The 15,276-nt window shown below is 32.3% G+C and overlaps 1 protein-coding gene across 4 annotated transcripts in view; it reads right to left on the reverse strand.

Moving 5' to 3' along the window:
- The window catches only part of Scn1a (sodium voltage-gated channel alpha subunit 1), a 155,132-nt gene that overhangs the window by 30,541 nt on the left and 109,315 nt on the right, over positions 1-15,276 (reverse strand). For all 4 annotated transcript variants that reach the window (XM_058580149.1, XM_058580146.1, XM_058580148.1 and 1 more), the window contains exons 16-17: positions 14,505-14,861; positions 12,278-12,760 (exon numbers count right to left, since the gene is read on the reverse strand). In XM_058580149.1, coding sequence (XP_058436132.1) covers positions 12,278-12,760; positions 14,505-14,861 — 840 coding nt within the window. The remainder of the gene's footprint in view (positions 1-12,277; positions 12,761-14,504; positions 14,862-15,276) is intronic.

Here is a 15,276-nt window from a genome sequence, read left to right on the forward strand (position 1 = left end):
AAGATAGTTTTGGGAACACAGTGTCCCCAACTTTAGATTTATGCAGATCATCTAATAGACATTCATAAGCGGATACCACTCAACTTATCACATTATTTAAGTAATAAAAATTAAACTATTAAAATTATTAAAAAATTTGCATGGAAGAAAATTGATTTTGTTGAAAAGTTCAACAAACTATTTATATTTGCTCAAAAACAATTTGTACGTCTGGGTCCATATCCAACTGATTGCTTCCCTTCTTTTAAAATTTGTGGTAAAACAGATAAATCAACATTTCAGGTCATTAGGATATGTAATAATATGATAGTGCTGACACAATTCTTAGTATTTGAGTTGCAGATGATCTCTGAAATTATAAGATTTATCAAAAAAGTCTGATTTCAACAACATTCCAACAAATGCATAGTTAGCGTGGGTACCACATTCAAGAGCCTGAACTTTGTTCAACATAGGATACAGTAGCAAATAGATTTCAATTTACTTTTCCCATGCCTTTGGTTCTGAATGTTTTTACATTCCGTTTTAGCATTCATACTGAATTAAAGACACACCCAGGAATAACTCATTGGTTATTTCTCTTGACAAGTGAAGAGAATCATCAAATGATGGGCTTCAGTGAGAATCTCAATCAAACCATTCATCTCATAATGTGGTGTTCTGAAGAATTTCTCTTTTCTCATCCTCAACGTTGAAGAGATTCATAATTTGGTGATAAAGTGATAGGTCTAGGCTGAGGTTCAAGCATTACCACTTCAACAATGATAGAAAATAGCATTGTGAGTGTGTGTGTGCGTGTGTGTGTGGGTGTGTGGGTGTGTGTCTGTGTCTGTGTGTTGCTGGATATTGAACCCTTAGCCTCACGTATCCTGAATATGAGTTCTGCCACTGAGTTACATCCTGAGCTCAGAATTGGCCTTTGTTAGCAATATCAGCATCATGAAAACATTCATTCCATATTTTATGAAAAATCATATAAGGAATATGTCACCACCATCCATTGCACCCATTATTCTTCATGATAGAAATGGAATCTTATGCAAGATACCAATTCTTCATGCATAATCAGTGAAGGGGATTTGAGAAGCCTAACAATATTGACCAATATTCATTAAGAACTAGAAAGCATATTGTTTCTTGTGCTTAAATTTGTGTATGGAAAGGCATTCAGATGCAGAATTAATTTCAATAGTAAATCCACTTTGCTGGAAGTAAAGATTGTCAAGGTCATCTCAGAATCCTGCCTGCCATACTAGTTTATGTCTGTATTGTTTTTTCCCCTATGAACTACCTGCTATACTAGTATTATCTGCTACATTAATAATTCATTTGGATATTTATTATATTCCTTCACTTTTTTCTAATGTCTTAAGTAAAAACATTGCTTTTTATTAGTGTATTATAGTGGTACATAATCTACTTTATAGCTGAATAAAAACTTAATTGTGGATGTAAACCATATTTTCTTAATCCATTCATCCACTGATGGGGATCTGAACTGGTTCCAATTGGCTGTTGTGAGTTGTGCTGCTATAAACATTCATGGGGCTGTATTGCTATAGTATAATGGTTTAGTTCTTTTTTATAAACACTAAGGAGTAGGATGGCTGGGTCATATGGTGGTTCAATTCCTAGATTTTTGAGGAATCTCCACACAGTTTTTCAAAGTGGTTGTACGAATTTGCAGTTCTAACAACAATGTATGCATATACCTTTTCCCCCAACATCCTTGCCAGCATTTATAATTATTTGTATTCTTGATGATTGCCATTTCAACTGGAGTGAGAATGAAATCTCAGTGTAGCTTTGTGTTTCCCTTATTGCTATGGATGCTGAAATTTTTTTTTTCAGATATTTGTTGGCTATTTGTGTTTCTTCTTTTGAAAAAAATGTATATTTAGTTCTTTTGCTCATTATTTGATTAGTTTGTTTGTTGTAGTAGTAAGCTTTCTGAGTTCTTTGTATATTTTTGATATTAATCCCATGGCAAAGATTTTCCCTCATTCTATAGGTTCTCTCTTCATGTTCTATGTTGTTTCTTTTGCTATGAAGATTTCTAATTTGATTACATTGTACTTATTGATTCTTGGTTTTATTTATTGAGTTTTAGGGGTCTTGTTAAGGAAGTCAGTGCCAGTGCAAATATGTTGGAGTGTTGACCTTCTGTTTTCTTTTAGCAGTTGCAGAGTTTCTAGTATGATTCTTAGGTCTGTGATCCACTTTGACTTTTGTGCAAGGTGAGAGATAGAAATACAGTTTCATTCTTCTGCATGTGGATATCCAGTTTTTGCAGAATCACTTGTTTAAAAAAGCTTTCTTTTCTCCATCGTATATATTTTTGGCATATTTGTCAAGTATCAGATAACTGAAAGTATGTGGGCTTGCCATTGTCTTCTGTTTTGTTCCTTGGTCTTCGTGTTTGTTTTGATGCCAATACCATGCTGTATTATTACTATGGTTCTTTTGTGGTATAATTTAAGAACAGGTATTGTGATGCCTTCAGCATCACTCTTCTTTCTCAAGATTTCTTTGTCTATTCTGCGACTTTTATTCTTCTAAATTTATTTTAGGACTGTTTTTTGCTAGTTCTGTGAAGAATGTCATTGGTATTTTGAAAAACATTGCATTAAAACCCTCATAAGTTAATTTATATTGTCTCATTTTTCTCATTGTAGAAATAAAAGATAAGATGGCTCTGTTATTTGTTTGAGAAATAAAAACACTATTACTCAGAAAAGGAAGGAAACACTTTCTACATGTGTGGGAACAGTCTATCTCTACATCATCACCTGAGGCAGGAATTCAAATAAAATAGTAGAGAAACTGGATAATAACAGAACTAAAACATTTTCAGACAAATACATTTATTGATTTGAAAATCAATAAAGTTAATTATTTATTCCCTTTTTTCTTGTAATTTTGAGGAATTTGAATTTTATAATTCATCATTCACGTAACAAAAAACTTGGTTTTACAGTTTCTGATAATTGGTAAAGTATTTTAAAAATCCATTTTGGCATTTATTAAGCCATTAGTCTATTTTCAATTTATTAAATGTATTAGCTACTTTGAAAATATGTAAGTTTTTACATATTGACCCACAATAGCTTAAATTATACATATATACACTAATCTGTATTTTCAAGATATTCTTGGCAAACTTACTTAATATGTGAGCTGAGAGAGTGAAGAGAGTGCATTCTATCTTAAGTATTCACTTTGCCTTGTACACCAGGGCATTCAATAACCACTTAATAACTACAGCCTTGATGATGAGACCATTTTTCCTCCTCAGTGGATTCATGCAATATTTCTTGCTTTTAAAAATGTTCTCTACTATAGCAAATGATTTTGACCTTCAGGGTAAAGCAAAACAAATCAAACAAAACATTCCACAATGTTTCTTTAAATGATTAAGTGCCTTTTTTCTTATTCTCTTACTTGATTTTAAAATGGCTATGTTTTTATCTTTAGACTTGTTTTGTTACAAGGAGCTTATTTATAAGGTTTAAGAGGAGTTTAGTTTACAATGACTGATGAAAATATATGGATAAAGAAATAAATTTTGAATTTATCGGTCAAAATAATACAGATTATATGTGCATTTAGTGTATACACACACATACAGATACACACACGCACATATACAACTATTTAAATGTGGCAAAGAATATTATCTCAAGTACTTTTTTGGAAACTGTGCATTTTAATGTTTATATGTATATGCATGCACACATAGAAAAACATAAATGAGCTATTCCAGAACCAAAAAATATTAGTATTACTATTTTATTGCATACACTCTGTATGATTATATAGTAATTTTATAGTAATTATAATTATATAGTAATTGTATATAATTGTATAGAAAATATTTCAAATATACACTATACATGTTAAACAATTAAAATGGTTTCTATTAAAGAGTCTCAGAAAAGTGACAATATAAAATGTAAGAAAAAGACACTGTATTGGGATTTACCATTACCATAGAAGGGATGGAAAAATCAAATATTAACTTATTAGTTCCAACATTATTCCTATATCACAGAGGATTTTTTCATCAAACTGTATTTTGGAAGAATAATCTTCAATTATTCATGTTCACTAAGTACTATATTAGTCCTAGAAATTGGTAAATCTAATATTATTCAAACATGTGTCCAGGGTAGGGGTGAAGGTGGGGGTATACAGCTCTAAAGTACTCTGATTTCTACCTTAAAGTATGTCAAACTTGAACATAAAGTATGTCCATCATTAGATATAAAGGAACAAAAGAAACACAACTCATCGCATACTGGTCCAACAGAATATTGTTATTATGCAAAAAACATTAAAAGTAAACAAAAATTCTGCAAAATTGCATTTATAATTTCCAAGCTAGATACCAAAACTGCAAATCATAACACTATGTGTATGATTTCAGCATACTTTGTTAAAGCTTCTTTGTTTAGCTGATTTGTTGAAATGAGTTCATTTTTCTCATCTATAAAATTGCATAGTAATATTTATCTGACAGTATAAAGATTGAAGGAAGCAGTACATGAAAAGCCCTACAAACAGTGCTTTGATTGAGTTTAACCTTCAACAAATGATATTTGCTATTATCATTGCCTGAATCATAGGGACAAAATTGACATTTTTACTTCTTATTCTGGGGCATGCTCATTACAAAAACAAATATGCTTTCTTCCTAATTACTTTAGTAATGTGCTATTTTTTTTTCCAAAAAAGTGTGATTTAAATAATTTTTTAAAAGTGTTTAAACAGATTTGTAGTAGTAATAATTCTGTTGACATCATCTTTGCTTTTTAAACATTTTTGTTTGGGGGGTAGGCATTTGGGGAAAGAGAAGGGGAATTGCATGGAAGATGGAAGGAGACCCTCATCGTTATACAAAATACAGGTATGAAGATGTGAGGGAAAAAAAAAGAGTGTGTCACATTAGATTGGGTAGAGAGAAGTGATGGGAGGAAAGGGGAGGGGAAGGGGAAAAAGGAAGGACAGCAGAATAAAATAGACATTATTATTGTTGTGTGTATATACGTGACTGCATGACCAATGTGATTCTGCAACCTGTACACTCAGAAAAATGAGAAATTATATCCCATCTGATTTAAATGTATGATATGTCAAGATCATTGTATTTTCATGTGTAACTAATTAAAAAAAAAGAGAGAAGAAGACAGTAATGTGTGAGTGCACTCCTCTCAGAGGAGGCAAAACAAACGTGAGCTTTCATCTTGCTTGTCTCTTCTCGTTAGTCTGTTCTTGGTTTTCTGGGAGCTGAGATCATCTGCTCCTTAGTTCCTCTCTAGCCTCACTCATCTCCTAGACTTCATACCTTAGCAATTCCACTACTAATTGTGTCCATATTATGTGCTGGTTCTTCATGTCTCTAAGTTCTTGCATATATATTCCTTCTAATTGTGCTTCAGGAAAGTAATTTTCTTAAATATCTAAGTCATTTACCATATCAAGAGTAATCAAAACAGTTCAAAATTTAACAACAAACACACACACACACACACACAAAAAAAAACAAAAACAAAACTTATCACTGTCTCCAGATAAACCTGTAAACCATTTATTACAGAAGGAAAAAGGCAAACAACAAGAAAAGGATAAATAGTCAAATATGTTACTAATAATTCTTATAAGAAAACTTACTCCAACAGTGTTGGGAATGCTACTAGTAAAAATACTAATGGTAGCTGGCATGGTGGTACACACCTGTAATCCCAGCAACTTGGGAGGCTGAGGCAGGTGATAGCAAGTTCAAAGCTACCCTCAGCAAATGTGAGGCACTAAGCAACTGATGAGACCTGTCTTTAAATAAAATACAAAATAGGGCTAGGGATGTGACTCAGTGGTCAAGTACCCCTAAATGTAATCCCTCATACCAAAATAATAGTAATAGTAGTAATAATAATAACTTAGTGAATACTTATATGTCAGGCACTGTTCTAAGCACATCATATTTATTACCACATTTGATAATCCAAAGAGATATAATATATATTACATATATATATATATAAGAATATATATATATATTGAATATATATGATGAATACATATATATATATATATATATATATATATATATATATATATATATATATATATGAAAATTGAAAATTAGATAGCCAGCAGGGTTATATGGTAGGAGGCTAATGGAATTACATTTCCTGGTATCTGGCTCAAGTATAATTTTTTTTATCAAAAACATTATAATAATGGCCTCACATGCATAAAGTATGTGCAAACTTATGATAATAAATAATTATCACTTCTAAATTTAATCCAAGGAATGAATATAATTTCAGAGCTTCATAGAGATTCATAGTAGATAAGAGTCATTACTGAATTCAACAATTACAATGTTAACATATTCAGATGGAAGAGGTCTAATAGAGGTGACAAAGGAGTAACATTTTAGTCAACATTGTTCCAACATGGAAATTCACATTAATGATCGAGTCACCATTTTATGAAAAAGTATGTATATTATATGTATCATACCTGTACACTATATATATAATTATACGTATTTTATGTTCACATATAAAATTCAGAATTGTGGCTTACTAGCATCCCCTATTATTTAGTATATTCTTTAAATTGCTGAATAATGAAGATAGGCAAAAAGAACAGAAAGTAAAATAGAAAGATCCAAAATAATATGATTTCTTTAGTATGCTATAGACTGCATTCTTAGTATGAAATAAAGTATACATACACAATGGAGTATTACTCAGACGTAACAAGGAATGACTTTATGGCATTTGCCAGTAAATGGATGGAACGAGAGACTATTATGCTAAGTAAAATAACTGAGTTTCCAAAAGTCAAAGGTAGAATGTTTTCTCTGATATGCAGAAGCTAATTAAAAATAAGGGTGGGGGGATAAAAAAAATAATAGAAGAAAGATCAGTGGAGGAGACAAAGGGGAATGGAGGGAAGGTAGGAGGGATGAGATAAGGACAGGCAAGGGGATGAATCTGACCTAATATTCCTATGTACATATATGAATACACCCCAGTGAATCTCACCATTATGGACATCCACAGACACTAATTAAAAAAAAAAAACTTTAAGTAAACATCAGAAATCAGTATAGTAGGGGAACAGAAGAGGGGAGGGAAAGCGGAAGTCATGGGGCTGAATTAGAACAAATTATATCCCATGCTTTTATGATTATGTCAGAATGAATCCTATTGTCATGCATAAGTAAAAAGAACCAATAAAAAAAAGAAAATGTGAAAAAAAGGATCCTTATTTGGTGGAGGCATCTTCCATCAGTTTAATTCATCTAAAAGTAGAACATCTTACAAATGTGTCTTGCTTTGATGAACAGAGTACAATATAAAACTGAAGAATCAATGAGGAAAAATAATTTTGTGTTTATTTTTTTAAAAAATTTGTGTTTATTTAAAAATAATTTTGGGTTTATTTCTGATCAAGAAAGTAGAAATGTTGAAGTTAGAGTCAGGAAATTTGAATCATTATGGTAATCTCCAGAAGAATATTTGCAGAAAACTAGATATAAGAATGATATAATGAAAAAAAAGAATGATATAATGAAATTGAAATTTAGTAGGGGTCAATAAATATTTCTAAAAATTTCTAAAATTTTCAGTTGAATCAGATACAACTGCCTTTCAACTGGAATTCAGGTAAAAATTATGAGAGGGATTATTACTTTCTTAGAAGTCAAAGATAAAGTCACTAACATGGCTAACAAAAGTGAAAACAACAAAATCTAATTCAATATTAGAGTGAGTCAAGAGAAATATGGGATCCAGAATCATGGGAAATAAAAACATAATTTTAAGTATGTTCCCATCAGAGTAAGTATGATGAAGCGAATCCTTCAACATGGTTCTATGCAGAGGTGACTACAGCCATTCTCCTGGGGAAGAGATGGTCTCTCATTGTGATTTTGACTTGCATTTCCCTGATGGCTAGTAATAATTTATGTTTTTTACACATATGTCTGATTTCTGTCATTTGTATATCTTTTGGGAAATGTCTATTTCATCTTTTTCCCATTTTTAATTGGATTATTATTATTGGCTGTTGAGGTTTTTTTTTTTTTTTTCAATTCCTTATAGAACCTGGATATCAATTCCTTGCCAAACATATAATTTACAAATATTTTCTCCCATTCCATGGATTATCTCTTTACTCTGTTTATTTCTTTTGTGAAACAGAAGATCTTTAGTTTGATGCAATTATCTTTGTTTTTGCTTTTGTTGCTTATGGTCTGTCAAAAAATACTAGTAGAAAACAATAATGTCATGTAGCATTTTCTCTATGTTTTCTTCAAGAAGTTTCATGCTTTGGATCATAAATATAAGTCTTTAATCCATTTTGAGTTGAGTTTTGTATATGGCAAGACGCAAATGTCAAATTTTATTCTTTTGCATGTGGATATCCATTTATTCTAGCACCATTTGTCAAAGAGGAAGACTATTTTCTTTGTGCACTCTTAGCAGTTTTGTAGAAAATCAGTTAGCTGTAAATACATGGATTTATTTCTGGCATTCTATTGTATTCCATTGGTCTACGTTTTTATGTGAATGCCATGGTGCTTGAGTTACTATAGCTTTGTAGTATATTTTGAAGTCAAGGTTGTGTTATGTACACCTTAGGTACAATGGCTATTATAAAAAAAGATTGAAAGTAACAATGCTGCCCAGGATTTGATGAAAGAGAAACTTTTATATATTGTTGGTGGGAATTTGAACTAGTACAGTCATTATGAAAAACAGTATAGAGATTCTTCACCAAATTAAAAATAGAATTATCATGTGATTCAGCAATACTATCCTAAGGTATATATCCAAAGGAAATGAAATCAGTTCGTTGATGAAATGTCTTTACTCCTGTTTATGACATCACTATTCGAAGTAGCCAAGATATGAAATCAACCTTGGTGTCCATCAACAGATGAATGGATAAAGAAAACATGGTATGTACACAGTGAAATCCTTTCCAGTCAGTAGATAGGAGGAAATCCTGTTATTTTTGACAATATGGATGAGCCTGGAGGATATTATGTTAAGAGAAATAAACCAGATACAGACAGACAAATACTGCATGATCTCATTCATATGTGGAATATAAAAAAAAAGAATATTTATTTAAAGCGAAGTAGTGGTAGCCAGAGGTTAGGAAAGAAGAGAGGAGAAATCTTGGAAACACTGGTCAAGGAGTATGATGTTAGTCAGTTAGGAAAAATAAATTCTGATATTCCTTCTGATCCAGAGAAACTATAGCTAATGATTATGCATTGTGTGTTCCAAATAGAGGATTTTTGAATGTTCTCAACAACAAAGCAACAATAAAAATTTGTGATGGATATGCTAATTTCCCTGATTTGATCACTGTATACTGTATGCATGTATTAAAACACCACACTGTACTTCATTAGTATGTACAATTGTTACATGTCAATAAATCTTTTTAGAAGAGTTGGAAGCTGAAAAATTTGATCTTAATGCCTATTTTATACTAAACATGTACAAACAGATCATGACATAAAACAAGAGATGTGCATGCTTATAGGTATTATGGTACTTTGTAAAATTTATGAGCCTGGATATATATTATTTATTACCCATACTCAGTGCCTTATTTGTTGGTACCATAAACGGAAGTGACCCTTCTTGTTGTGATCAGAAAAGTTTTATGATCAATACCCTTATAGAACTGAAATGGTGTTTCTCTAAATTAAAAATTGAACTTCAGGCTCTACACGCATGGATCAAGTGATTCATTAAACAATGCATTCAAGTGAAACAAAATATTCATTTTTTAATACTCCTGCCTTCAACATGTAAGGTCCATTGAAATACTCCATTTTATTTCATTAAAATTTTTAAAATTGCTGGTTAATAAAATTGAATTTTCAATTTCAACTAAGTGATGATTCATAATTTAAGACACATTGCATCTCTAAAATTTCTACTACCATAACATTAAAAATTGCAGTTTATGCAGTACTCTAAGCTATGAAATGTCACCAAGTATAAAGAAATAGAATTTCCTAGAGTGGTTCAGTGGATGGTCACTTTATAAAGAGGTCAGTATTCCTTTCAACCCTGATCAGTACAAACAAAAACAGATAAACTGTGTAATCATGTTAAATTTTTGCAGGAAGAATATTTGCTATGGATGGTTTTTGCAATGAAATGGTTTATTTTTTAACTCAACAGATAATGTATAATAACTATTAGTTTAATCACACACTGAATTTATATCTAAGGGTTGAATATAAAAAAGTCTATATTAGAAAAAAATATTTCCAAATTTATTTTGTCATTAGTTCAGAACTTGGAGCTCAGCAGCATAATCAGCACACCATACCTATAAGAAAAAGGTTTGGAACCAACTTTTTAAATATGAAGATAACTATTTTTTCAAAAATCAGCCTCCATCTGGTTCCTTAGCAAAACTCATGTCCTTCAATGAACAAAGTTTGAACTAAGATAATGTTCAAATTAAAAATCTTGAATAACCCCACAGTGTTTTACAAAAATAATCTATCATTTTCTCCCCTGAATCCATGTCCATGGATGTGAGAAATGTGACATATCTCTTGATATGTCCCTGAGCTCTTTTCTTTCCCCTGTTTCATTGCACAAAACTGAAATACTAAGAAGCCTAAGGCTGGAGTTCCAGAAGCAGCTTCTAGTTCTAATATTATCCCCCAACTCCTAAAAGTAGAAAATGAGACCTAGATTGTTCAGAGACTCAGTATAAAAGCTAGGATCATCTTTAAAGGGACATACTTAATAAATCAAAAGTAAGTCATATGCTTGGACAACTATTAAAACGAAATGTAGTTTCCCTTGGACAGAGTGATATTCCAGTGAAACTATGCTCCTAGTAAAATGTATCAGATCCTTTAAAATATTTAGACATGTAGATTCAAAGGTGGGAACTTTACTGTCTTTTAGATTTCCAAATATTAACTGAAATGAAGGCACTTTATTTTAGACATCTTTTGAATGATCTCATACAGACGCTACTCAATTTTCAGTGGAATTGAATCCCAATAAGCCCATAATTAAGTTGAAACTATTATAAATTGAAAATTAATTTAGTACATCTGACCTACTGAATGTGATAGCTATACAGCACACTGCCACGCATCAGTTGTTTAATCTTTTGAGAGGGTTGCCAGAGGCCCAGCTTCTGCCCAGCATCATCAGATGCTCCGTATTGCTAACTCAGTGGGACATCAACATTCAAACTTACAAGTATGGTTTCTACTGAATGCATACCAGTTTCACACCAATGGAAAGTTGGAAAACAGTCAAACCTCTGGACACCAGGGACAGTCTATGTACATTAGAGTTTTAGCTTAGTACTTTTAAGGTTTTCAAGCACTGAACTGTGTCTCCCCAAATTCAAATGTTCAAGCTCAACCCCTACATTTGTGACCATATTTGAAGACAGGGCCTGTGAGAGGGTGATAAAGGCTAAAAGAGGCTATGAGGTTCAGGCTCTAATTCAATAGGGCTGGTGTTCTATAAGCAGAAGAAAAACACCAGAAGCGTTTCTCATACTCATGCACTGAGGACAGGCTATGTGAAGACAGAGGGAAGGTGGCATCTACAACCTCAGAAGAGAGACCTCACCAGACACTGGCTGTACTGGTATTTTGATTTTGGATTTTCCTGTTCCCAGAACTGTGAGAAAATAAATTTCAGTTGTTTAAACCACTCAGTGTATGGCATAGTACTATGGTAGACAACATAGACTAAAACATAGGACAATACAGTTTTAGTGAGAGGAGCTGTAAAGACTATTTCTTGTTGCTATAGGTCTCTTTCATGTATGTGAGCTAATGTGATGCAATAGAAGACATAGAAAACTTACAAAGTCTCTTAAGTCCAAGTCTCAGCTCCATCCCTTACCAGTTATGCATCTTTTAAACCTCCTACACTAGCTTTATTATTTAAAAAGTTATAATAACATATCCCCTTCTAGATTATTGTAAGGATTAAATAGTCCTATGATGATTCTATTTTTTCATTCATTGTATCATCCACTAGTCCATCTGACAAATAACATAAAGATGGGAAAACTCACACCTTAGTATGCTATTCTTCAATTTATCTTTGGTTCCTCAATGAAATAAAAATTTAAGTCATGGCTAAGAATTCTAGATGGAAAATATATAATCATAAACATAGGCAACATAATACATACACACACATACACATATATAAATTTATACCTACCCATGTCCATAGCATCTTACCTCTTTGCTTTCTTCCAGATCTGATTCACTACTAAAGTCTTCTGTGTTTAAATTTTCAAAGTCGGACTCTCCTACAGCAATTGGTACAGTCACAGTAAGACTGGGATTATTTATGAAGGACATGTAGTCACTTTCATCAATGATGTACTTTTCAACACTGCTCCCAGTTCCTATGCCACTTGTGGTTCCGTTAACATCTTTAAGATAATCAAGATCTTTCCCAATCTCTGTTGTGTGGTTGGACATACAACTGTCTTTTTTGTTGTTTAGATCATCAAGTGGTTTAATTTCATCTAAAATCTTTTGCTTCCTAACAAAGGACTGCTGAATAAATTCATATATTTTTCTTTTTACGTATGCTATTCCCTTGTGCATCCTATCCACAGCAATTTGAAGATTGTTCATTTCATTGTCATCATCAGTGGCTGCAAGGTTGTCTGCACTGAAGGAGCTCAGAAGTAAGGCCAGAAAAAGGTTCAGGACCTTAAAAAAATAGACATGATTATATTTTCACCTTAATATAAAGAAGAACATATTTTGACAACTTATAATTGTAGGAATCTCCATGTTCTAAAATTAGATGAGATAGAAACATGACAGCATATTTGTTTGGAGTTGGGTGGGCTGAGAGTGTAGCTCAGGGTAGAGTGTGTGCTTTCAAGGCATAAAGCCCCGGGTTCAATCCCAATGTGGGTGCTCTGAATTTGTGATTTAGCTTCATAAGTATTTAATTATGAATCCTTAAGCAAAGACATGTTTTCTATAGCTTTCAAGTTTTCCCACTTGTAAATGAAGTTGAATGAGCTAACCTAAGGTATGATTAATTTAAAACTGTATGAGAAAAACAAATTTATGTGTGCATTATATAATTCTAAATATAAAATCATTAATGTTTGTAGTTATGCATTTAAACATTTATTTTGTAGTTTCTTTTTTGATAGAGATATTGAATTGGATGTTAAAGGCAAAATCACCACTCAAATGGCTCAAATTTAGGATTAAGGGCTTATGGGCTTAAAAAGGTATCTTAATCATACTGCATTTCTTATATATAACTCCTTATCAACTAATTAGTAGAACTGTTTATAAATAATTTGTATTATTTTGGTGGGACTGGCACATTAATGTGTGTACCCCTTGGAATATATATATATATATATATATATATATATATATATATATATAAATTTTTATTCATTCATTATAATTATAATAGTGGGATTCATGGTGACATATTCATACATGCACATAACATAATTTGGTCAATTAATTCCCTGGTACTTCCCCTTTCCATCTCCTTCTCTCTTCCCCTGGTTCCTTTCCTCTACCCTATTGGTCTCCTTCTATATTAATTAGAATATATTTATATTTTTCCATACTATAAATAGGTATATTCCAATTTTAAGAGAATTACTCCATTAGAACAATCTCAAAATAAAGAATGGTATCACTGTCCATCCTTTATTTTGACTTAGAGCCTCTAGACAATTTGTTGGCTAATGCAGTTACCATATGATATTGGGTGACTGAGTGTTATGTGTTGCAGTGAGCAAGAAAATGAATGGCATAGTCAGTAGGAACACTGAAAGGCACCACTTGTTAGTCCAATACTGGAAGGTAGTGCTGAACTAACTAACTTACTTACTTACTTTCTTTTTTTTTTTCTATACATGATTTGAAGTAAAGGATAACCTTTTCTATGACTATAGTTCTTTCCTTGATTTGCAAGAGCATATATGTGAATTAGTGGAAATATTTAATAACCCTATGAACTTACTCTTTTTTGATTTGGATCTATATATTTTCCAGAGGTAACATTAAGAAAAGTGTTTGCATGCACATCTCATAAGTGGTTGTCATCCACTGCCATATGTATGTATAATATATGTATAACATATTGTAGATTTCTCTCTAGATATATTTTAGACTTCTTCCTCCCTTGGTCCTGAATTTGTAAAATGTTTCCAGAATAGTCTTTTATACTTGTCTTCAATGTGACCCTCTACTGCAATTCATATAATGAATGTGATGAAATGATTGACATAATGGAGTTGAGTATAAATTTGTAGATTACTTCTATATTGTGATACTTTCAAAGTGAAGGTATAAATATTTCTGAGATAAGATATATTTAGAACTAATAATCATAAGAATTTTGGGGACAAAATGATCATTCTGTTATATTGTTAATATATTTCTGAAATGTGTATCTTAAGTGGATACATACCACTAGATTTCCAATCACCATGACCATCATGAAGACAGTAAGGCACATGGCTTGACCAGCGACCTCCATACAGTCCCACATGGTCTCTATCCACTCTCCACACAGCACACGGAACACAATCAGGAAGGAGTGGAAGAAATCATTCATGTGCCAGCGTGGGAGCTTACAGTCACTGGCGATTTTGCAGACACAATCTTTGTAGCTTTTGCCAAAGAGCTGCATGCCGACCACAGCAAAAATGAAGACTATGATGGCCAACACCAGGGTGAGATTTCCCAGAGCCCCCACTGAATTGCCGATGATCTTTATTAGCATGTTTAATGTTGGCCAAGATTTTGCCAACTTGAAAACTCGGAGCTAGAAAAATGAAAAAATTGATACATATTATTATGCTCTTTACAAGCATTTAATAATGTGAGGTTTACCAAGAAATGATGATTGAAGTTGAGTCTCTTAGGGTTGAGGTCTAGCTTAGTGGGAGACCACTTACCAAGTATGTGTGAGGCTCTGGGTTCAATCCCCAGCATCCCCCAGCCCCATAAAAGTTTGAATCACTTAAAACACTGGTACTGCCCTATCCTCGAGGGCTCATGACTAATTTTTGGATCCTCTAGGAAGACTCTATTTATCCCATATTTTAACCAGTTACATCATTTTCTCTGAGAGTGAATTTTTAATGATTACTTAGAAATAACTTTTCTTAGTTTGTTTTACAAAGAAGGCTCTGAGATACCTCATGCCTTAAACTGTAATATTAACAACTGAATCTGAA

Source organism: Marmota monax, unplaced genomic scaffold (genome assembly GCF_021218885.2).
Source record: "Marmota monax isolate L192 unplaced genomic scaffold, Marmota_monax_Labrador192_F-V1.1 WCK01_AAM20220418_F8-fsc00007, whole genome shotgun sequence".
NCBI lineage: Eukaryota > Metazoa > Chordata > Mammalia > Rodentia > Sciuridae > Marmota > Marmota monax.